The sequence below is a fragment of the Cyprinus carpio genome, chromosome B22 (genome assembly GCF_018340385.1).
Source record: "Cyprinus carpio isolate SPL01 chromosome B22, ASM1834038v1, whole genome shotgun sequence".
In the NCBI taxonomy this organism is placed as follows: Eukaryota; Metazoa; Chordata; class Actinopteri; order Cypriniformes; family Cyprinidae; genus Cyprinus; species Cyprinus carpio.
The window spans coordinates 11,693,925-11,718,520 of record NC_056618.1 but is presented as its reverse complement, the minus strand read 5'-3'; the positions used below and the strand labels follow the sequence as shown (position 1 = coordinate 11,718,520).

General features: G+C 37.5%; 3 protein-coding genes, 1 long non-coding RNA gene and 1 pseudogene across 15 annotated transcripts in view; 3 read left to right on the top strand and 2 right to left on the bottom strand.

Moving 5' to 3' along the window:
- LOC109103223 (NLR family CARD domain-containing protein 3-like) overlaps window positions 1-24,596 on the top strand; it is a 1,793,396-nt gene that overhangs the window by 1,516,344 nt on the left and 252,456 nt on the right. The gene's annotated exons all lie outside the window — the stretch shown is intronic.
- LOC109081476 overlaps window positions 1-24,596 on the top strand; it is a 257,452-nt pseudogene that overhangs the window by 12,699 nt on the left and 220,157 nt on the right.
- LOC122141394 lies at window positions 457-1,510 on the bottom strand. Its single transcript, XR_006157776.1, has 3 exons — window positions 1,378-1,510; window positions 1,219-1,266; window positions 457-593 (listed from the first exon to the last, which is right to left on the bottom strand). It is a non-coding gene; the product is annotated as an uncharacterized LOC122141394 (long non-coding RNA).
- The window catches only part of LOC109103037 (guanylyl cyclase-activating protein 1-like), a 20,972-nt gene continuing 3,528 nt past the window's right edge, over window positions 7,153-24,596 (top strand). Inside the window, exons 1-7 of one of the 3 annotated variants that reach the window (XM_042748710.1) lie at window positions 7,153-7,176; window positions 7,277-7,346; window positions 17,907-18,020; window positions 19,408-19,605; window positions 20,635-20,724; window positions 20,803-21,020; window positions 22,393-22,729. In XM_042748710.1, coding sequence (XP_042604644.1) covers window positions 22,529-22,729 — 201 coding nt within the window. In that variant the 5' untranslated portion in view covers window positions 7,153-7,176; window positions 7,277-7,346; window positions 17,907-18,020; ... (2 more) ...; window positions 20,803-21,020; window positions 22,393-22,528. Of the gene's footprint in view, window positions 7,177-7,276; window positions 7,347-17,883; window positions 18,021-19,407; window positions 19,606-20,631; window positions 20,725-20,802; window positions 21,021-22,392; window positions 22,730-24,596 lie in introns of those variants that run through there. The other 2 variants (XM_042748708.1, XM_042748709.1) reach the window with 2 other exon arrangements.
- Window positions 8,614-17,900, bottom strand: LOC109103036 (formin-like protein 20). Its single transcript, XM_019116351.2, has 5 exons — window positions 17,767-17,900; window positions 15,899-15,987; window positions 12,763-12,850; window positions 10,451-12,584; window positions 8,614-9,594 (listed from the first exon to the last, which is right to left on the bottom strand). The coding sequence occupies exons 1-5, from the start codon at window positions 17,843-17,845 to the stop codon at window positions 9,495-9,497; spliced, it is 2,490 nt and encodes an 829-aa protein (XP_018971896.2). The 5' UTR covers window positions 17,846-17,900; the 3' UTR covers window positions 8,614-9,494.

Here is a 24,596-nt window from a genome sequence, read left to right as displayed (position 1 = left end):
GTCTCTGTTGAGTTGATGAGCATGGCCTCAGGCTGCAGAATCCGGGTTTGTTCATTATTATGTCAGTGTGAAAATGTATTTTAATTACACGCCATTAAACCATCAGCAATAACCTGAATAAAACATGTTCAACTCAAAATGAATCAGCCTCAAAATATAGCTGCCGGCAAACCAGCATCACAAAAGCTCCGCAGTTATATTTAGTGTTTTCAGATTTGACGAGATACCAAGATCTCAGTGTGTTTTCGGAGAAATGTCTGAGCCACTCCTTCTGCTTTCATCTCAACATGCTCTTTCTGGGTGTGGATCTCTCTGGCACTTAACAATAGAAGAACCCCGTTTAGCACCAAACAAAATCATATTTTAGCTTCCTTGAAGACCCGAGATATGCTTCTAACTGAAAGAGCCTTGTGTTTTTCAGGTCTAGGCGAGTCTCACCTCTCCGTGTGGAGTGCAGACCACCTCAGACCCCATCAGACCACATGTGGATGAGGCGCGCAGGTTCTGCTCTCGCCCCAGCAGCAGGTCGCCCATCGCAGGGTAACACGCCCCGCGCCAGCAGTCCTGCTGTCCCGCACACACCGCAGACAGAGCTGAAGAGAACACCACAACACAACATTCACCTCACAAAACAACACTTTACCATCGGAAAAACAACGGTGAAATCATGCTACTTTTGATTAACACATTCATGGAATTGACAGAATACATCAAGAATACCACTGATTTACTGTAATACAGGACCAAAAACCATAATTTTACCATAATATTCATAATAGTCACACATTTAGACATTCATTAACACAAAACATTTATAAATATTCTAGAACACAACATTCAAAAATATTCATACATGCATAAAGACTATTACTATAGCATAAAGACTAAAAAAAAATGTATTACTTGAAATAATACTTGAAACTTATTTAATTTTAGATACTTTCCAAGGCAAACATTTCTTATTTTCATTTAGTTTAACTTACTAAAACAAAAAATGAAATGCAAATGAATAAAAAATATCTAGGCATATTTAAAAAAAACAACAAAAACTAATAAAATCGACAAAAACGAACAACAAAATGACATAAAACGTCCACTAAAATTAACACGAAAGCAGAAAATATTTTTCTAAAATCTAATTTAGATTATTAACAAAAACTGTAATATTATTATTGATGGTACGTTTTGGCTTTTGTCTATATGTGATTAAAAACAAACCTGCTAATGAGAGAAAAATCCACGTCTTCATCCAGACAATATAACGATCTAAACGAATAAAACCACTGTGTAGCTGAGCTTTTTCTTTGAAACACAACTGAAGGACAGTCAAATCAGGGTTACTGCAGTAGTTTACCGTGGTAAAAATGCAGAACTCACCCGTTAGTGTGTGAATGCTGTAGTTCTGTGTGTGTGAAGTGTTCAAATGCAGCGTGTGCTGTGTGTGTTCGGCTTTTAATTCAGGACCTGCTCACCTGTATGTGTGTGTGTGTGTGTGTGTGTGTGTGTGTGTGTGTGTGTGTGTGTTGTGTGTGCACGTGGGTGTGTGTGTGTGTGTGTGTGTGTGTTCGTGCGCGTGGGTGTGTGTGTGTGGTGTGTGTGTATGTGATAAAACTCTTGGCCTGCAGGCACTGATTTCAGCTCTGTGTGTGTGTGTGTGTGTGTGTGTGGTGTGTGTGTGTCGGGTTGTGTGCCGTCTGAGGTGAGACAGTGACTCAACACATGCAGAAAGCGGTGCCAAACCTGAACACTGCTGCCAGATCACCATGGCAACCAGGCCACGTGGGGGTCTCATATCAAGCATGCATAGACACATGTATAGAGATTCATAAACATACATGCATTCATAAACACAAACAAACATTCACACTTAAACACCTTCATGAATATTGATAAAGACACATATAGACATTCATAAACAGAAACATTCATAAATATTGATAAACACACACGTAGACACACATAAACATTCATAAATGCACACACAGACATTAATAAACACACATAAACATTCATAGATATTGAAAGACATTCATAAGAACATACATACATATGAATATTGATAAACACAAAGACATTTATAAACATTTTATAAACACACATAGACACTTATATCCATAAATCGTAATCACACAAACATTCATTAATATTCATAGGCTCCAGTCTGTGTTGTGTGTGTTGTGTCTACAGATGTTCCTCCTCTGGAATGCTGAATGTGTTTGTGTTATATCTACTGCTCCACCAGTGCTGCACGTTCACACATGTCTGGAACATCACAGCAGGATTTATGCACCATAAGTTTAATGGAGCTTATTTTCACCGGCTTTATGTGCTTGGTTCAGTTGGGCATGTAATGGATAATTCAAGAACCAATCACAAATACAGTGCCTCACTGAAGTGTGTGACGCTAATACAAGTGTGTGTTTGATCAGATATACTGTGAGTGTGTTCAGACTTCCAGTTAAACGCCGTCTCTTTAAGAACCACGGGAAACTCCCGCCTCACAATCACTACAACAGCTTGTTTTGCTGGTCGTCTGGAAATAATCTGATTAATGTCGCCGTTCACTCAGGAATTTCCAGCCACTCACACTCACATGCTCTGAGAGCCGCGCTAATATCAACTGAACTCATATTCACATTGCACGCTAATGCTAATGATACTAATGTAAGACTCTGTTTGGTTTGCTGATGATAACTGGGGAGGTGGGTGGTTGACACAGCGTTTCCTAACTATTGTGGGTGGTTGCTAGGGTACCGTGAATGAACGCCAGGGAGTCGCTGGGGAGTTTTAGGTGGTTGTTACTTGCTAGTGTGTTTTATGTGGTCACTAAGGTGTTCGGGGTAATTGACAGAGCATTGCTAGGGTGGTTGCTAGGGTGATCTGGGTCGTTGCCAGGGAAGTACTAGTGAGTAATGGGTGGTTGCCGGGGCATTGCAAGGGACTATTTTTAGTTGCCAGGGAGTGGGTGTTCCTACTGGTTATTAAAGCGTTCTGGGTGGTTGCCAGGGTATTATAAATGGTTGATAGGGTGTTCTACGTTGCTACTAAGTTTTTCTGGGTGGTTGCCAGTGTATTATTTAGGGTATTGTGGGTGTTGCCAGGGAGTTTAGCTATAATGTTCTAAAGTGCGGTTGTCAAGGTGTTGCTGAGGTTTACGGGTGGTCGCCAGTGCATTGCTAGGGTGTTGTTAGTGGTTGCAAAAAGTGTTTTATGGTCATTACTAAAGTGTTCTGGGCGGTTGCCAGGGCGTTGCTAGAGTATTATTGTTGGTTGCCAGGGAGTTGTTAGGTTATTTTATGTGGTTACTAAAGTGTTCTGGGTGGTTGCCAGGGCGTTGCTAAGATTATTATTGTTCTGGGCAGTTGGTTGCCAGGGAGTTGTTTTGCCATTTTATGTGGGTTACTAAAGTGTTTCTGGGCGGTTGCCAGGGCGTTGCTAAGAGTATTATTGTCGGTTGCCAGGGAGTTGTTAGGTTTTTGTTTATGTGGTTACTAAAGTGTTTATGGGCGGTTGCCAGGGCGTTGCTAAGAGTATTATTGTCGGTTGCCAGGGAGTTGTTAGGTTATTTTATGTGGTTACTAAAGTGTTCTGGGTGGTTGCCAGGGCGTTGCTAAGAGTATTATTGTCTGTTGCCAGGGAGTTGTTAGTTTATTTTATGTGGTTACTAAAGTGTTCTGGGTGGTTGCCAGGGCATTGCTAGAATATTATTGTCGGTTGCCAGGGAGTTAGGTAGTTTATTTTATGTGGTTACTAAAGTGTTCCTGGGGGGTTTTAGCCAGGGCGTTGCAAGAGTATTATTGTTGGTTGCCAGGGAGTTGTTAGTTTATTTTATGTGGAACTAAAGTGTTCTGGGTGGTTGCCATGGTGTTGCTAGGGTATTATGAGTGGTTGCTAGTATGTTCAAAGTGTTGTTCCAAAGGTGTTCTAGATGGTTGCCAGGGCATTGCTAGAATATTATGGGAGGTTGTGGGTGGCGTGAATGTTTGTAACTAAGTGTTATTGATGGTTGCTAGGATATTATTATGGGATCTTGCTTTCTTTCTTTAACACTGCAGCTCATAATAAAATAGAACAAAATAGACCTGAATATATGACCCAGTGGTCTCAATAAAGCAAATAAAGCAGTCCTGATCCAGACACAGTGACCGTGGTGGACGTGTGTGTGTATTTGTGTGTGTGAGGCCAGCTGGAGTCTCTCCCAGCAGCTGATCATGTTCCTCACGTCTCTGTGGGCGGTTTGAGCCGGGATCTGCTGTATAAAGCCTGAATAACAGAGTCACAGTCTCATAGAGCCGAGCTCAGGACTGGACTTCAGCAGGTGAGCAAACACTCATATTGATCAGATGTTTCATGTGTCTGATGATCAGCTGAACCGTGTTCTCTGAACAGATCAGATCATCATGGAGACGGCGAGGGAGCTGTTTCCTTTCATCAGAGAGATGTTGAGGCAGAAGCCGAGCCGCGGTCTCCTGAAGGTCTATCTGGTGGGCTCGGTGCTGGCTGTCCTGGGGTCAGTTTTAGGGCTGCTGGAGCTGGTGTTTCAGCCCTTCAGCTCTGATGACCCGGAGCTCAGCTCTCTGATGACCCGACTGGACAAACACAAACTCTCTGAAACCACGCTCAGAAGCTCTGCTGACCGGAGACACGCCTTCTAAAGACACTCCAGACCCGTCCTGCAGGAGGGATGATGTTTATATCGCACCAAAGACCAGGTCTGAGGTGGTCTGAGTGAGGTTTCAGCATGTTTACGCATCACTGTGAGCTCTGTGACAGACAAGGAGCATCTGTGATCACTGTGATTATATAACATGCAGACTGTGAACATATAAACGCGCTTTAAGGTTTTGTATTTAGAGATGCATCATGCACCACAGTCAAGTGTTTGTATTGTTTTTTTTTTTTTTTTTACTTAATATTTATTTTCAAACCAATAAAGGACTAAGGACATTAACACTAAAAAGGAATATATATGTACATTTTTAATTTGCAATAAGCCAGCAGATGAGTTGTGATTTTAATAACTTACTAAAAATGTTATGAAGTTCATTATCGACCGATTGTTTAATATGTTGGGCGACTAAATGCAGAGCATTGAAACGCATTTTTCCCTCATATCTATCTTTTCCGTCAGAATGAGGCATTAATGTGTAAAACTGGCGCTACAGGAGAAAGACGCCAGTAATTATAAATATATTTTACACTATATATTACCTACGAATGAACTAGCAGCACGTACATACTAAATGTTTGTATTTTTATCATAAGCATAAGATAATACTTACATATAGTAATTTATATAGTATACCAATAATACCATTGTATTTAGAATTGCAGTTCTTATTTTGAAGCGCTCTCGGCTTTTATTTTGAAGCGCTCTCGGCTTTTATTTTGAAGCGCACTCGGCTTTTATTTTGAAGTGTCTCTCGGCGCTGGAACCGGAAGTGCAGCACTCACACGCGTCTCGTTCATTCATTGCGGGAGTCTGCTGGAATTCAGTGTGATATTAACAATCATTTAACTCATTAGAGCTCATAATGATTTAAGAGAATTGCTGTATGGACGGAGTGGATTAAAGAGCAGGACAGAATAAACCGTGACAATCTAAACACACGTGCATTAAATGTAGCAAACCATCACAGCTGAGCAGAGTAACAAATCGGTCACTAACATCACCGATGACTGTTATATATTAAGAAAAGCAAATGTTACGTTTTCTGAAATGTTATGTGTAAAAATACAAATGAGGCGTTGTGTCATTAAATACACTATAATATGCAAAAAACAACAACAAAAAAAAGAAGAAAAAAAAGAAAAAATAAAACAGTTAAAAATGTATTTTGTCTACAGATGCAAATTGATACACAACAAAAAAAAAAATAAAAAAAATTATTCAACAATTTATTACCACCACTATTCAAAAAAAACACATTGAAAGCCAAATTGGTCAAAACTTAGTAATGTAGGACAAAAATATATATATATATATTTTTTGCATGTAGTGTCTTGCCTTAAATATAAGAAAATTGACTGATTTATTAGTAAATACTTTTATTGTTCCTAAACTACAATGCTGGATATTATTTTATATTGCTCCAAAGATGTCATGTTATTCCTCTGTATATAATGTGTATTTAGTGTATATTATTTATGGATATTGTTTGTATTTTACATTTTAGGTTTCAATTTGGTTTTTTTTATTTATATTATTAATATGTTTATTTAATATAAACTGCCGTTCAAAAGTTTACGATCTGGAAGATGTTTAACTTTTTTTTTTTTTTTTTTGATTCTCTTCTGTTCATCAAGACTGCATTTATTTGATCAGAAATACAGTAAAAACAGTAAAATTCTGAAATATTATTGCAATTTAAAACAGCTGTTTTCTTTGTAAATATCTGTTAAAGTGTAATTTATTTCTGTGATGCGCAGCTGTATTTTCAGCATCATTACTCCAGTCTTCAGTGTCACATGATCTTCAGAAATCATTCTAATATGATGATTTATTATGGTTTTGCTGCTTCATATTTTTTTGGAACCTGTGATTTTTTTTTTTTCAGGATTCTTTGATGAATAAAAAGTTAAAAAGAAGAGCATTTATTCAAAATAGAAATATTTTCTAACAATATACACTACAATTCAAAGGTTTGGGGTCAGTAATTTTTTTTTTTTTTAAAGAAATGAATGCTTTTATTCAGCAAGGATGTGTTAAATTGATCAAAAAGTGATGATAACGACTTATATTGTTAGAAAAGATTTATATTTTAAATTAACGTTGTTCTTTTTAACTTTTTATCCATGAAAGAATCCTGAAAAAAAGTATCACAGGTTCCAAAAAAATATTAAGCAGCACAATTGTAATAAATCATCATATTAGAATGATTTCTGAAGATCATGTGACACTGAAGACTGGAGTAATGATGCTGAAAACACAAACTTTATGTATATATATATATATATATAATTTTTTTATTTACATTTTCTCAGGACTGTGGACACAGTAGTAATTGTGTGTGTGTGTGTGTGTGTGTGTGTCATTTCCCACGATGCACTGCTCTGTCCCATGATGCTCTGGTGTTGACGTGTGTCTGGTGTCAGGTGATGAGGGACCTGCAGACGTCAGACAATAAATGCTCACCGCCGCCGGGGGGTCTCCAGACTGACGTTCCCCTCGGACAGGTACAGAAGAATACACCGCAGTGTTTTTAAGACCATTGTGTCTGTGTGTGAAGTTTGCTGCTGATGATGACTGCTGATTATTATGGGCTGTCACCTGCAGTTCACCCCAGCTGGCCTCTATCAGTGAAGACTGCTCCCGTTGCCGTGGTTACTGCAGAGCTCAGAGAAATGTGAGTATTGACACAAGCCTCTCTCCTCATTGGCTGTCCCTGCATCGACCAATGAGAGGAGAGGAAATCCACACACCCCAAAGTACATGAAACTGACAATCAGTAAACAGTTTTTGTGGCTTAAATATTTCAATACATATCTAATTTAACTGCAAACAATTAAATAATAAACATATTTATTTAATATAATATTTAATATTTTTCGATTTAGTGTATTAATAAAATGTTTAATTAGAAATAATACATATTTTTATAGACAAAAAATGAAATGTGTTTTTAATTTATATTTTTAAAAAAAGTCAAATTAAGTAAAATTGAGAGAATGTTAGTATAAACATTATTTGAAATTACGTTGTTTATATGCAATATTTTATTAAAATTATTTTATTAGAAATTAATTTAGATTTACATAATTTAAAAATATTGCATATATTTATATGTATTATATAAATGTGTCTATATATGTGTAATTAAAAAATAAATAATATAAAAAAATAGAAAAGTTATTAAAAAACAAAAAAACAAAGTGGATATGTGTAATTTAAATGTATATTTCAAATATTTACTAATTATATTAAATTAAATGTTATTGATTGAATTTAGTAAAATTATTTGAATATATATGGTTTGTCTGTGTATATCTGTATATCTGTAAAAACATTTTTGTTTTTACTTTTTCTGTTTGTTTATAATTTATTTTAATTATTATTAAAAAATCTATCTATCTATATATATATACACACACACACAGGGATATATGTGTATGTATAAATTTAATAATATTGATTAAACATAGTTACAAAATTATTTAAAACACCTTAACATTAACATTGAATTTTGAATTCATATTCATGTACCATGATATTTACATTGTTCTCATTGTACTCGCTGTTAATGTCCTTAAAAAAAACATTATTTCCATGGTATATGTCCATAACGATATTATCCTGGTACACATTCATAATAATGGCTTGGTAATATGTAATCTAAGTGCTGTCGATCCAGAAGTGCGTTTATATCTTGAGAGCACTGATCCTGAGTCTGTCGTATGGTCCGTGTTTAGTTTCAGGGACCAGCGGCACCGGGATTTCATGCGTGGCGTGTGTTGGGCCCCGGGCGGCTTGGCCTTGTTGACCCCTGTTCCGTCACCATCAAATAATGCCTCATCACAGAAATGGGCATGAATGCTTTTTTCGTTTCATATTTGGGCAAACAGACATTTCTCACATTTCCAAGATTAACTGTTCAATAAAGTTTCTGTCATCTGTATATTTATGCTCTCGCATATCTTTATTATACAATATTGCGGTTATATTCTTACTTTCAGGGGTAACAAATGGTTAAATGTCCAAAAAAACAATTTAACATGAACAGTCATACAAATAAGTTTGCAGATTAATGAAGCACAATTATTGACCTATTGCATATATCACACAATTAAACCTGTGGAGATTTCCAGAAAAACCTGTTTGTAGCCGATGCTAGCTTATTTCTTCAAGTACACTTTTAACCAGTATATTCATGCAAATACAAAGTTTGCATTATTTCTTTTTTTTGATTCTTGCTTCAGATTCAAAAAATAACTATGAAAAGCAGCAAAAGCATTTTTCTTCATTTTGAAGTACCAACAGTAATGTGTTCGAGGCTTCGCAACCATTTGATCGGATTTTAAGGCATACTTTTTATAAATTAATAAAAATACATCACGTTTTGACCTGGAAAAAATCCAGCACCACTGAAAGAAGCTCTCATATCGAGAGCTATAGAGTAATTTTGTACATTAATGATTAAAGACATTCAAAAATATTATGCAGAAGTTACAATTACGAACTAAACAGCTGATTAGAAACTGGATTAAACTAATGAAAAGGTTTGACGTTAAAATGTGTTTCTGTGTATAGCATATACAGGTAAAGTTGCTCCATTGTTCGATTTTAGCAGCTCTAGAAAGTCCGTGATGAAGCTGCGGTCGTAAGAGTTCGGCACAATCTGAATATACTGACGGCTGAAGAAATGTCCAGGTGGAAAGTTACAGTAATACTTTAGCAACAGCAGTAATAAAGCTCCAGACGGGGTGCAAAATGTTAAATATCTGTCAGGTAGGTACATACAGTATGTACAGGTAAGGCACGTCTCTGGAATAATGGATCAGGATGAACCATCTTTGATAACGGGTGTTATTGGTTGTTTGGCTCCTGGTGTCACGGTAAATGTCATTCCAAACTGCTGTTTGGTTGATGGTTCGTTACTAAAAGATAAAGAAGAGTCCCATTATTCTTTAGTAAACACTTTTTCAAAGTTATAAAAGCATGAAGTATTAGAACTTCAAGTAATTGCCTATTGGTTCCACACTTTAACCAATAATTCCTCATTATTACATAAGATTTTTGGGGGCATCGGCTGGAATGAAATGCGGTAAGTAAATGAATGCTGCATGTTGGTTTGTTTAAGCATCCAAATAAATCAACTTTAGCAGTTTCATGTACATCAGTTGGTCCTGGAGGGCCACTGTCCTGCAGAGTACAGCTCAAACAATAATCAAACAAAATAAAGATTAGGGTTGGAGCTAAACTCTGCAGGACGGTGGCCCTCCATGATTAGGGTTGGAGCTAAACTCTGCAGGACAGTGGCCCTCCAGGACCGACGTTGCCCAGCCCTGATGTACATTGTAAATCATAAATGTCATGGAAACAACTGTTGAATGTTGTTCCAGTATCAGAGGCAGTTTATTTATCTTCCTGGTGATTCATCTCAGCTATGTGCATGTGCTGGGAGGGAGGTGTTGACTGTGATGACTAAATGATTGTATGCGTTATTCAAAGAAAAAAAAAAGTTACGTAATCTTTCTGTACGAAATCTGATGTCACTAAGTCTCCTATGGAACTCTGTTTCCGCCTCAAAGTAAAAAAGAAATAAAGTAATTGCTACTATATGTCTCCCAATTGCGACTTTATACCTCACAATGTGAATCTTTTCTTTTCCCCCATGTATAAAATCCTGTCTGAAATTTTCAGTCATGTTTCACTCAAAAAGTACACATTACAGAAGTAATTGTGAGTACAGTTTCATGTTAACTTTGTCACTTGTGTTCACTTTTACTTTACCTGTTCTGGGATTTAGCCGAAGTGGCCAAATTTTGAGCTTTTTTGGCCACTTTGCTTTCCAGCTCCTTCATGTCCACTCCACAAGTTTGCGCCGGCAGGGTGGCACTGCGGTTTGTCATAGGATTGTATGTGGTAAGGGGCGATGTGGCCTCATCATCAGACAGCGGAGAGTTCCAGTCATCTCCGTTGGTCTCCACCTCCCTGACAGCTGAGAATTTGGGGTCCATCTCTAGCATCTTCTTCTGCAGGATACTGAGAAGTGTTGCCTGGCTAGCGGAGACGGATGGAGGCACTTGTGCAGGGGGTTGAGTGGCTTTAGTTTGAACAGGTGGTTTGGACTGGGGCTGGATATTTGGGGGAGGTCCTGGGGCCTTGGGAGGAAAGCTAGGTGGTTTAGGTTTGGGGGAAACGAGGGGGCCATTGGTGATAGGTGGAGGTGTCGGAGGTAGGGAGGGTTTGGCAGGTTTTGGAGCAGTACCAGGGTGGCTTGGCAGAGAGCCATTGGTGATTGGAATAGGTAAGGGTTTAGAAGGTAGAGGGGCAGGTTTTATAGGGGTAGCAGGAGCCGGGTGACTTGGTGGGGGGCAGTTGATAATTGGAGCAGGTGTAGCAGGTAAGAAGGTTTTAGCAGGTGGAGGGACACTTTTCACAGGTGGAGCAGGAGCGGGGTGACTTGGTGGGGGAACTGGAGGTTCCTCCTCAGAGTCCGAGTTGGCAAATTCAGGAGGTGGTGGAATGAAGACCAAGCCTTCTCCAATTTCCACATCTCTAACAGGGACACCCAGACCACTAACAGAGTTGTTCATGGGGCTTTGTAGAGGGGTTGAGCTTAGCTCTGGCTTTGAGTAGGACACATGTGGAACATCGACTTTAGTTGATAGCGAGGTGAGTGGTTGCGTGTTTGTGGTCGACTTTAATTGTGCATTGGGACTGTCTGGTGTTGGCTCTCGAGGAATTACAGTGAAGGAGTTTGGTTTTTCTACACTAGGTTGGATCACAGAAGTCACTGGCTCTGTTGAATTGCTGTTCTGTTGGGACAGAACAGTTCTCTGCTTTTCTCTTTCCTTTGCAGCCATCAGCAAGGCGAAAGGTGAGATGGAGGTCTCTTTCTTTACTGAGCTGTCTGCGCCCCGTGTGTTTAGATGTCGGTGGTTCAAGATAGGGCTGTACTTGCGAGGCCTGCCAGGGGACTCAACTGGGGTCATCACCTGCCTAACATCAGGTATCCTTTTCTCTATTTTGGGTGAAACTTTGATTGGTGCTGGTACCTCAGTGGGGATGTTTTGTGGTGTTACAGGCTCAGGATTGATTTTGGGCTCTACCTTGGCTTGTTCACTTGGAGCTTGTGTCATGTCTGGCTGGTCATCCTTTAACTGATTGGCTGAACTGTTCCGACGGGCTGGTTTGGTTGGTGGCACCCCTGGTTGGAAAGATTCAGCATTTTTCCCACTATTCCCATTGACTACACCAACTGTGTTTCCAGCAGAATCTTCCAGCAGCAGAATGGACTGGACTTTTTTTTCCCTATCTGTCTGTCCACCAAGTAGTGTGCTCTTCTGCACGCTGTAGAGTTTTGCTGTGTTCTGAGGGTTGAAGCTAGATGGTGTTTGGTTGGAAGCAACAAGTGGCACAGGAGTTTGGGACTGGATGTCCAGATTAGGTATGGAGTTCACTCGGACGGGTTTTTGAGGTTCTGCTTTCTGAGCTTTTTCGAGAACAGGTGATGTTTTAACAGGAGGTGGTGGTGGGTTGAACTTGGGGCATTCTGGGACATCTTGGACATCCAGGCTATGGAGGGAACCTCTGAGGCTGGAAGTTTCAGATGGAGGTTTTGGAGGAGGCATTGGAGGAGGTTTGAGGGAGGCCAGGTCCAAATCTGCACTGTAATTGGAACTGGTAAGTGATGGTGGTTTTGGGGGTGCCACTGGAGGGGGATGCAGTCTTGCACAATCTAAAGAAGGGTCCATTTCACCAAAGAACTGTGGTGGGGGAGGGATGAATGAAGGAGGAGGTGGGGCTAAAGATGATGGAGGGGGTGGAGGAGCGGAGCTCGGTGGAGGAGGTATAAGTATTTCCCCCTGGAGTAGGTCAGGAACAGAAAGCATCCTTCCATTTAGGAGGTTTGTAGTACTTCCTATAAAAAGACAATGTGAAAATCAACCACAAGTTCATTAAAACATGCACCTCAGCATGCTGAAAAACATAATTTTTCTTGATCCCATATTTACGTTCTATTGTTTCCTGATCAAAGACAAGAAGTTAATAACTATTCCCGGTCATCATGTTTGTTGAGTTCTGTGTTGTGAACTCACCTGTACCGTTTATCTTGGGCTCACTGAAGGGTGGAAGAACCGGTACCATGGGAGTTGGAACTGCATAGCCGTGCGCATTCTCAGATGACTGGGATTTAAAGAGAAGCATGTGTGAGCTACATCTTGATTAAAGGAGTCAGTTAGAAGGCAAGGGAGTCTACAGTAATAACACACCTTTTATTGCAGGAGCCACTGAGTCAGAGTTTGAATTTCTAGGCACCAAACCAACCAGTTTCAGAGAGCTTATGACGATCAAAAAATGTGGATCCCTTCTCTCGACTTAGTGCTTTTTTTTTTCTTGTCTTTATTTCTCTGACAAATGCTTAAAACCGTTTAGAAACTGCAGGACCCATCTTGATTTCATACTCACACGTGGCATGAATAGGGTGAAATAATGTTCCAGATGTGTTTCTGTAAATCAGGTGAGACCTATTCTTGGACACTCCTCACTAAAACCCCATAATGTGAATGATTGTTATGAAGCATTCAGGTTGCTACAACAAAGGCACTGAATGTAATTTCTCTACAAAATTGAGCACAACTTGTGTCTGATAAAAGTCTAATTCAGAAGTACTTTGATAATCTTTCCTTGTAGATAACTTCAGTTGGATTACTATAAAATAACTCGTCTTTCATTCCTGTCCTTTCAGTTCACTGACATGCAAAAAGGGACACACCCCTAAAACGTGTTTTTGAGTTTCAAGTTTTGCTGTCTTTATGGGATCATCTCCCCAGAAAAATAACACAACTTGACCAAACCTTCAGGTGTGGACCTCCTCACAAAGAAAAAACTCTACAGTGACCTAACATCATACATAAACATTGTGAAAGTTGTGTTTTATAATCAGTGGTACAGTTGGTCTACATTTACATGTTTTCCAGATGCTGTTATCCAAAGCAACTTGCGTGCAAATGGGAGTGGTGTTTGTTCATGCGAAAAGTCCCTGCTGTGGTTACTTATTGGCCAAATGAACCCATCTAGAGGGTTTTCACCTGTATTATAGTCCAGAAAGTGAACACACTGATTTTCCTTTCTCTTTGGAGTGTTATAAGCTGTTTGTGCATAGATAAACTGAAAGTCTCAAAAACTAATGTCTCAAACCCAAAGAGATATTCTTTATAAAAGTTAAGACTTGTCCATGGCCTCTTAAAATGCCTCGTCTAAACGCACCCCCACATGTCTACGTCACTATGTGGGAAAATTTGTATAACGCCGCCTAAATGTTCACGCAAAGAAAGAAGGCGTAACTTTTATTCTCGCTGTAGTATTGTTGTTGCCGCCATGTTGTGGAGACGCTGTGTGTTTCGTTGTGAAAGCTAAACTACTTTGTTTAGCCTTCCAAAAGAGGATGATATCCGCTTCGTCATGTCTGGAGCTGATCTGTGCTGGTCGCTGAGGAAATACATCAACTTCACAACGTCACATGTGGTTGCTGCAAGCCCGCTGGCCGCTCCTTCATCGAATCTGCCGGCTACACCGTTCTCAAGCCCGCACGCTTGAGGTATTCAGCCAATCACAGTGCACTGGATAGCCGACCAATCAGTGCACACCTTGCTTTTCAGAAGGATGAGCTTTGTAAAAATCGTTGCGTTTCAGAAAGGTGGGGCATAGAGGAGTAACAATAATGTAAATTATGTGGAACCTTAAGCCGCATAAACACGTTGCATTACACCAAATACACAACATAATGTTCTTTTTAGCAATGTCATATGACCCTTTTAACTCTAAAGGTTTAATACTAACCCTAAATATGAGCCATAATAATAGTAACACTTGCCGTAGCAAACACCAATACTTAGCTCAAACACAGGATGTGTGTAAATCTGCCTGATCTGTTCTGTACACAAACAAAACTTGTATTCAAAACAGCATCTTCAGGTTTGGATAACTCAGCCAGAACAAACCTGCATCTATATGACGTCTAACCTCAGCACGGAACAACCAGAGGAACACGTGAATCATCACTATCCTGATCTCATGAAGTGAACGAAAGAATCGCTCAGGTCTGAACATGTTCAGACTGTCGATTACCGACACCCAAAGGGAGCATGTTTGCTGTGATGTAGGCATCACCAGGGTGATACGAACCCTAAACTGATGATGATGTGTGTGTGTGTGCGTGCACTGTGTTCTGTCAGAGTCAAAGTGTGTTTATATACTAAGGGTGTGTTTATCCTGAAGCTAAAAGTGTGTCTTTAGCAATGTGTGTACTGGACGATTTCAGCACATTTCTCTCAAGACTTCTATTATCTATTAAATAATTAAATACAAAATGTACAGTGGCGATGCACCAAAATGCATTCAGATTGTGTGTCCATAATTGATGTATACTTGCATGGTACTTGCATGGTACTCCAAGGTACTTAAAAATATCATGGTATTACCATAGTAAATTAAATAAATTAAGTACATTACTACTATACATGTACAAAAACAACTTGGTAATACTATATTTTTTTAGTGACCTCAACACTAAAAACTTTACAAAACGTGAACCATGGTTTTACCCTGTTTTTTGGAAATGTACCATGGTACCATACAATGCTTTTTTCGACATGTATATTGGTTTTACCCTGTTTTTATCTTTTTTTGGACGTACTATAGTTTAAGTCTGTTTTTTTAGACACCTACCATGGTTTTAGCCTGTTTATTTGGACATTTGCTCTAGTAAAACCATTACTGAATTAAGTATTTTGGAAGTACCTTGGAGCCCATGGTAGTATCATAGTACATGTCCAAAAAAAAAAAAACCAAACAAACAAAAAAAATCATAATACAGTACTATGGTTTATTTTGTAAGTCACCCCAGAATTTGTTTTTACAGGAAAAAGTATCATGGTGGTACTTTGGTACAGTGATAATTTACAAACGTGAACCATGGTTTTACCCTGTTTTTTGGAAATGTACCATGGTTTTAGCCTGTATTTTAGGACATTTGCACCAGTAAAACCATCACTGCATTGTACCAGGTAGCTTGAATCCAATAGTGTTACCATAGTACATGTCCAAAAACCATGGTAATCCTATCGTATAATTTTTGTAAGTGACCCAGAAAACTGTTTGAATGCTATTTTCTATTTAAGTTAGAAACCATATCATGGGTGAAGTCTGGTGATCGGCGTGTTTGGGACGTACCATGAAGTGTTTGACAGTTGGACGCGAGCGTACTTTGGCGGTTCCAGATTCCGGGATGGCAGCCGAGTTAAACACCAGCTCCATGTTGTCTGAAAAACAAAGATATGTTATTTACCTAGTTAACATGGTAACTAGCAGTCTGTGTGGGTGCATGCAGTGTCACTACTCAAGACCGTGTGACCACCAAAACAGCAGAACAACAGGTTCATAAGCATCGTGATGTCTTCATGACAAGTCAAAGGTCAGTGTCTGGTTCGTCTTATCACACATTCTTGAAAAGCCAAAAATAACTTTTACTGAACACAAACTCCCATTATTTTTCAAAAAGGAGTCTTGTGAATCAGGATTTGAACTCAAGACCTTTGTGTTCCATGCATATGATCCATCAACAGTCTCATAATCTGTTTAGTTATCTGTGTTGGCTCATTAGCGACTTTAAACGCGGTAATGATGTAATTACCAAAGATTCTGCCGCCCTGACTGTCAATCATTACAAACAGGAAGTTTGACCTGCATTATGACAGCAGACGCGTGTTTTTAAAGTACTGATCTTCCTTCACAAAAATAAAAATAAGAATGAATGTGTATTTCATATGTTAGTTATGAAAATCCGTAATAGTACAGTACTTTTAAATATACTATTTGTACCAAAACTGATGTACCATGATATTTACATGACAACCAGAATACAAACATGTTATTACCATTGTTTTACAACCCAAAACCAATGTAGTACCATGGTAAATGTCCAAAAACATGGTACTACAGTGGTACATGTTCAAAATACAATGGTACTACCATTTTTGTACATGGTATCACTATTGTACATATCCAAAACCACTGTATTTTAACGTACATGTCCAAAAACGTGATACTATCATGCTATACGCCCCAAAACATGGTACTATAATGTTATATATCCAGTAACATGGTATTATCATGGTATATGTCCAAATGAACATGGAATTACCATGATATACGTCCAAAAACATGGTACTATCATGGTATACATCCAAAAATGTGGTACTAACATGGTATACGTCCAAAAAACATGGTGGTAATACCAAAAGAACATGGTATTACTATGATATACGTACAAAAACATGGTACTATCATGGTATACGTCCAAAAACATGGTACTATCATGGTATACGTCCAAAAAACATGGTGGTAATACCAAAAGAACATGGTATTACTATGATATACGTCCAAAAACATGGTACTATCATGGTATACGTCCAAAAACATGGTGGTATATGTCCTAAGGAACATGGTCCCTTACGAAAATTGACCATGATTTTATTGTAGTAAAAATGTAGTAACCATGTTTTTTTGGCGTATTGATTACCATTTGTATAAAAACAGTTTTACTACAAATACCATGGTTAAACTATGGTTAGGGTAGCAAAACCATGGTTAATTTGTGGTTGACATGGTTTAACTACTGGTAACCATGTTTTTATTTTTTTGGTTTAATTTGTAGTAAAACCATGGTTAATTTTCGTAAGTATATTACCATGATATACGCCCAGAAACATGGTACTATCATGGTATATGTCCAAATAACACAGTCGTAGTTTTCTGTCAGTGTAACCGGACACGTCACGGACCTCCGAATCAAAAACAGATTATTTGTTTACGGTTTTGCGGGTTTTCTGTCAGAAAACAAATTTGCTCCTAAATTGATTTCAAAAACAAACTAATCCAGAGTCTGTTGTGAAGGTTATTCGTTTCCTGAATAAAAAGTGTTGACGTGTGACGCGCTCACGTGCACGCGCGCTCCCTGACAGGTGCAAAGGTCGCGCGAGGAACACATTAAACTGATATCAGATCTATTTAAACTCTACACCAGAGTGAATCTCTCTTACCCATGTCCCTGATTTCCACATTGGTGTCGAACAGATTTGGATTCTTCCGACCCAGGAAATTGAACGATCCTTTCTTCATGGTTGTAACGAAAGTGATTTCATCCGCAGAGACTGAGATCAGCGTGATTTCATGATTTCAGTGTTTCAGCAGCAGCTGACTGTGAGCTCGAGACCGGCACTGATTCAGAGAAACACTGAGGAGGAGGAAATATCCCCGCACCTGAACCGGCCCGTGACCCCGCCCACTCAGACAGGTGAACACACACACACACACACACACACACACACACACACACACGCCCTCACTGTTACTCATTCTGCTCTCTGTTAAGAAGAATGAAACCTAAATATTTGCTGTCATGGTGAACTTGAGTCTCATTCAGGAATTATGGGCCACATTTACAGTGCTAATGTTTGTATAAATCTTTACAGTAATTAATAAACTGATTTAAAAAGAGTCCTCCAAAAGGGTTTTTTAAGCATAACTTATATTATGAATTTATATATAATCATTTTAGTGATGTATATATTATGATATATATATATATATATATATATATATATATATATATATATATATATATATATATATATATATATATATATATGTATCATTGATTTAATGTAATATATTATATTTCATCTATATTAACCTGATTGTACATAAGTATCTGAATTTATATGTTTTTGGTATATAATAAATAGACAATTAAATAATATATATGTAAACTTCATAAATATTATGTCATATTTAGCATTAAATAGCAAATTTAAAAATGAATAATAATTAATTTTATTTCAGGTATATTTGTCAGGGACAATACACATCAATAATTCATAAATGTACAATGTGCCAGGAACGTAATAAATAAATGCTCCAAACTACATATACATTTATGCTATACCTAATAAAAAAATATATTTTTTAGCATCCACTTAAAAATAATGCATAATAATAACTAATTTAATAATTTATAAAATACAATAGGTTTTTAGAGATAATATAATGATTTAAACTGTCAAGTATATAAGTTATAAAAATTAATTATATATTATTTGTTAAGTTATATATCACATTAAGTCATTTATTATCAAAAGCTTTATAAATTCAGCAAATTTGCGTGTAGTGCTATATATATTAGATTATGAAGTTTTATATGCTATATATTTTATGAAATATGATGTTTAATGGTTGACATAACTTCGTTATGGAAACATAATTAGTCTGGATAATAGCAGATATCTTTAGTTTTCTTATATTTATATGACGTTTAATGATATTTATCAGAAGTATATTTATTTTAAAATATGTGAAAATGCTGCTGGTGCACAGGAGAAATCAAGTAAAAATCTCTAAGAGAATTGTAGGTATCTGTATAAAATCATAAAGCATATATCATATCGTCTTGAAACAGTTATTGATCATGTTAATTGTGTCATGAATTATAAATAGATTAAATGTTTCCATTAAATGTATTTCAAATAACTTTGTGGTGCTCAGAATCCTTGCACTCCTGAGGAATAAAGAGAATCAGAGAGTCGTGAGATAATAAATCCCAGCACAGTCGACGGAGAGCAAGAGTGAATCATTCCCGGTCGGCATGGGAACGGAACTCAAACCTGTCTGTCCTGTTCCTCCAGGTTGTCATGGCGATCAGAGAATGTTCAGAATGTGTGGCAGTTCCTGGTTCAGCTGCTCGTGTTTCTCTGGAACGGTTCACACATGCTTCAAAAGATTTATGATCTATGAATCACTTCCTCTATGCTCCTCCAACATCATTCATTTCATCATGTCAAAACACACTAGAGATGCTTGATTAAAGGGAAGTTCACCCAGAAGTAAACATTCTTTCATCATTTATTCAGCCTTGAGTTGTTACAAACCTGTGTGCGTTTCTTCTTTCTATCCATTGAACACCAAAGAAGATATTTTGAAGAATGCTGGGAACCAAACAGTTGGTAGCCATTGACTTCCATAGTATTGTTTTCCCCATGCTATGGAAGTCAGTGGCTATACTCTCAGCTGTGTGGTCTGTAAATATATTCTGACAGGTTTGGAACAAGAATTGTTGGGAGAACTATCCCTAATCATAATATGTGTGTCATTTTTAAAACTTTCGATAATATAATGCATAATATATAACTCAACAAACCTTTATAATTTAAACTTCATAAACATTATATCATTTATATAGCACTAAATAACTAAATTAATAATAATAATAATAATATTATATATAATCAAAAACAATATATTGTAAAGATAATATGATTTTCTATTATAAAGTTATATAATTTATTATATTAATTTATTTAATTTATTTCAAACAAGAATTAATTAAATGTCTACCTTATATTAAAGTAAAATACTTTGATACATATAGTAATATAGCATATATAACATAGATAAAATGTAATGTAACTTTCAGAAATTACATTAAATCAATTATATACAAAATATTATAATTTATTTAATATATAGTATTTTATAAAACTTGTATATATATATATATATATATATATATATATATATATATATATATATATATATATATATAGCTGCTTTAACACCCCCCCCCCCCCCCCCCCCAAAAAAAAAAAAAAAAAAAAAAAAAAAATTACATTATATAATTTCCATCAGTTTTCAAATATGATTTGAGATGTGATGTGGTGGAAATATGTCAGAATTCCGCTGTGCTGCATATGTTATACTGTATATACACCTTTGGACATTGTAAGTTTACTAAATATTCACATTTTCTGAATGTCTGCATTAAATGTGACAAATATCCAATAGTGTTAATTTGTTACCTGAGAACACATGGAGGTTCTAGAATGAATGGTTACACCTCTGTGATGTCACAGTAGATGCTGGACGCAGATCAGACTCAGTCAGATGCTGCTGGACAGACAGATATGATGGAGATGCAGACGGGAACAGAAACCCAGAGGTCTTGGGTAAGAACCTCATTTACAGTCTGTGTTTCTCATCTTGGTTTGAGTTAGTAACTCCTCATGTGTTCATACACTGACCAGGCTTTGGTGAAGATGCGACACTCGGTCAGATCTCCAGAGTCACCTCCTAACGCTCCTCCTGAGTGTGTCCAGATGCCTCTGGACACCAGCGGAAACTCCCTGAGACCCTTCTACACGGCTCAGAAACCCGCGTGTGGCTTCGGCTTCTCCTGGCACACGGACCACAGACGCAGACACAACGACCTGCAGGCCTGCAACCCGGTGATGTGGAGGAGCCAGTGTGTGTCCAAACCACAATAAACCTGCACTCGCCCACCGCACGCTATCTGTGTCGCTTCACTCAGATTTATATGGTTATATATTTGATATAGTTTTAAACTATAAACATTTTATAAGGTTGTTACACAAAAACATTCCTGCAATGTTTGGAGAACATAATGATCACAAAACCAACCTTTTCTGGTTCACAAATAATAACCAAATGGGAACCATGTGCTGATAGATAGATAGATAGATAGATAGATAGATAGAAAAACAGATAGACAGACAGACAGACAGACAGACAGATAGATAGACAGACAGACAGATAGACAGATAGATAGATAGATAGATAGATAGATAGATAATTATATGGAACACTAGAAAGACAGACAGACAGACAGACAGACAGACAGATAGACAGATAGATAGACAGACAGACAGACAGACAGACAGACAGACAGATAGATAGATAGATAGACAGACAGACAGACCGATAGATAGATAGATAGATAGATAGACAGACAGAGACAGACAGACAGACCGATAGATAGATAGACAGACAGATAGATAGATAGTAGATATAGATAGATATAGACAGACAGACAGAGACAGACAGACAGACAGACAGACAGACAGACAGATATTTAGACAGACAGACAGACAGACAGATAGATAGACAGACAGACAGACAGACAGATAGATATTTAGATAGACAGAGAGACAGACAGATAGATAGACAGACAGACAGACAGACAGACAGACAGATATTTAGACAGACAGGCAGACAGATATTTAGACAGACAGACAGACAGACATATAGATAGATATTTAGATAGATAGATAGATAGATAGCATGACAGACAGACAGACAGACAGATAGATAGATAGATAGATAGATAGATTAGATAGATAGATAGACGGACAGACAGACAGACAGATAGACATATAGATAGATAGATAGACAGACAGACAGACAGACAGATAGATATATTGATAGATAGATAGATAAATAGATAGATAGACAGACGGACAGACAGACAGATAGATAGATAGACAGAGAGACAGACAGACAGACAGAGAGATAGATAGATAGATAGACAGACAGAGACAGATAGATAGATAGATAGAAGGACAGACAGACAGACAGACAGACAGATAGACAGATAGGACGATAGATAGATAGAAGGACAGACATACAGACAGACAGACAGACAGACAGATAGATAGATAGACAGACAGACAGACAGACAGACAGATAGATAGATAGATAGATAGATAATGTTCTGTTTGACTGACAGACAGAGGTCGTGATATCAGGTCAGTGGGGCGTGCTGACACACTGTATTTAGGATTCCCTGTAATCAGGAGGTAATTCGCTGTATTTTCCAGAGCGGAAAAGAACAGCAGGGAGTGACGTCAGTGGTAATTGGACGGGACACCCTCACCCTGTCCTGCACGCTGTATTTCAGTGTGTGTTTGCACGGGGAAGCGGTTTCTCCTGAAGCTCCGGCACTGCAGCGGCATCATGGGAAACTCGCCCGGCATGTCAGTGAAAGAGCTGAGCGCCTGTCATTCCCATAAATGGTACCGCAAGTTCATGACGAGTTCCGTCCGGTCCGGTCAGCTCACCTTCTACGAGTTCAAGAAGTTCTTCGGCCTGAAGAATCTGTCCGAAACATCCAACGAGTACGTCAAGACCATGTTCAAGACCTTCGACATTAACGACGTAAGACAATCTGTTATCATTTATTATTTACTGTTTTACTACATGTTAATATTATTCTTGTGTATATTAACGTCATTCTCATTTAAAGGGACAGTTCCCTCAAATCATTTACTCTCCCTGAAGTTGTTCCAAACCTGTATGAGTTTCTTTCTTCGGTTCAACATTAAAGAAGATATTTTGAGGAATGTTGGTAACCAAACAGTTGACGGTAGCCATTGACTTTCACAGTATGAAAAACATACTATGGAAGTCAATGGCTACCGTCAACTTCTTGGTTAAACCTTCTTTAAATCTGTATATCTTCTTTTGAGTTCAACAGAAAACAGAAACTCATTCAGGTTTGGAACAACATTAGGGAGAGCAAAATTACAAATATTTTAATATATCACTTTAAGTCATGTAGTTTTTGTGTCCAAAAAGTCATTAAATATTTGAGCAGAAGTTGGAGAGAGGTGATTGTTAGAGCAAATTTGGATTGTTTTGGATTGTTATCAGGTTGAATTGTTGATAATCAGTCCTCGTGAAATAAGGACATTTTATTAAGTATAAACCTGATTCTTCAATGTACCCCAAACATATAACATAACATAACATAACAACATATATATAGAGATGTGAGGGTTGAACTCTTTGGGCAGCGTTCGCCTCACTTCTCTTCTGCTTTGGTTCAGCTGAGGATTGTGGGTAAGGAGATCTGTGTTAATACAGTAAACTCAGATCAAACAGCAAGGTCAGAGATCTTCACTAAGACCCATCAGAGCCTGTAATCTGGTTAACTCAGGAGTTTATACACTGACCGCTCTACTTTATTTCTGATCATGGCTTTCATTCACGTCACGACACTTTCCATGGAAAATACAAGAGCGTCTACAATATCAGCATCACAGATGTATTACAGCATTATTGCTCATAGTGCCATAAAAACTTTTGTCTTTAAAAGCCAAGAGACCTGATTCCTGCAGGCTGTTTCATCATGTGTGAATTATTCATGTGCATTTTGATTTTAAATTGAAAATGAAGTCAGACTGTTTGTACAAAAACTAAATAAATAAATAAAATAAGTAGGCAATTTGTATGACTATTATTTGTTTATAAATCTTAACCTGTTAACTGTCAGCATCCTGCTATGCTTGGTGCTCTTTTCCCCTCATAACCTACTTTTAGCATAAATCACATATTTAATTAGATATCATTCAAAAGCTTAAACACTCAAAATTGATCTTGAGGAAGTAATTTTGAAATCAGACATTACATTATGATGGAAATATCACTGTAAATCCTTTTAGCGAGCTCCTCTCTCAGTGGTGGTATCAAGTATCTTATTACAAAATTTACTACAATATTTTTTATAATCAAAATGTTTTCTTAATGAAACACTTACTGTTTGAAAGGTCTGAAGGTGCCATATTTGGTGATATTTAGTGATATAATTATTTATTGTGACAGAAATGTATAAAGTTGTGACAGGAAAATGCATCCCTTTTATAGCGTCAAAACTAAATCTCACAGGATTTTGAAAATTTTTGTGATATCAACTTCATTTTTTTTTTTTTTTTTTTTTGGTTTTGTAGACATGTGTTTTTGATTTTATCTTGATACATTTTTGATTCCAAAATATTTTATAAAATACTTATTTTATATAAAAAGATTTTTTTAGTACAGTATATTTTCTTATTTTCAGTAAACTTAAAGGTGACATATGAAAATCTGACTTTTTGCTATAATCAGGTCCCCAGTGCATCTACCAACCCAGTAAACGTGAAAAAGATGAACCTGGTAACTTTGTTTTGGTAAGCCTTTTTCTGCAAGCATCTGAAAAAACGTGGCAAAGGGATCTCATTATAAAATTACCACCCCTTAATCTGCA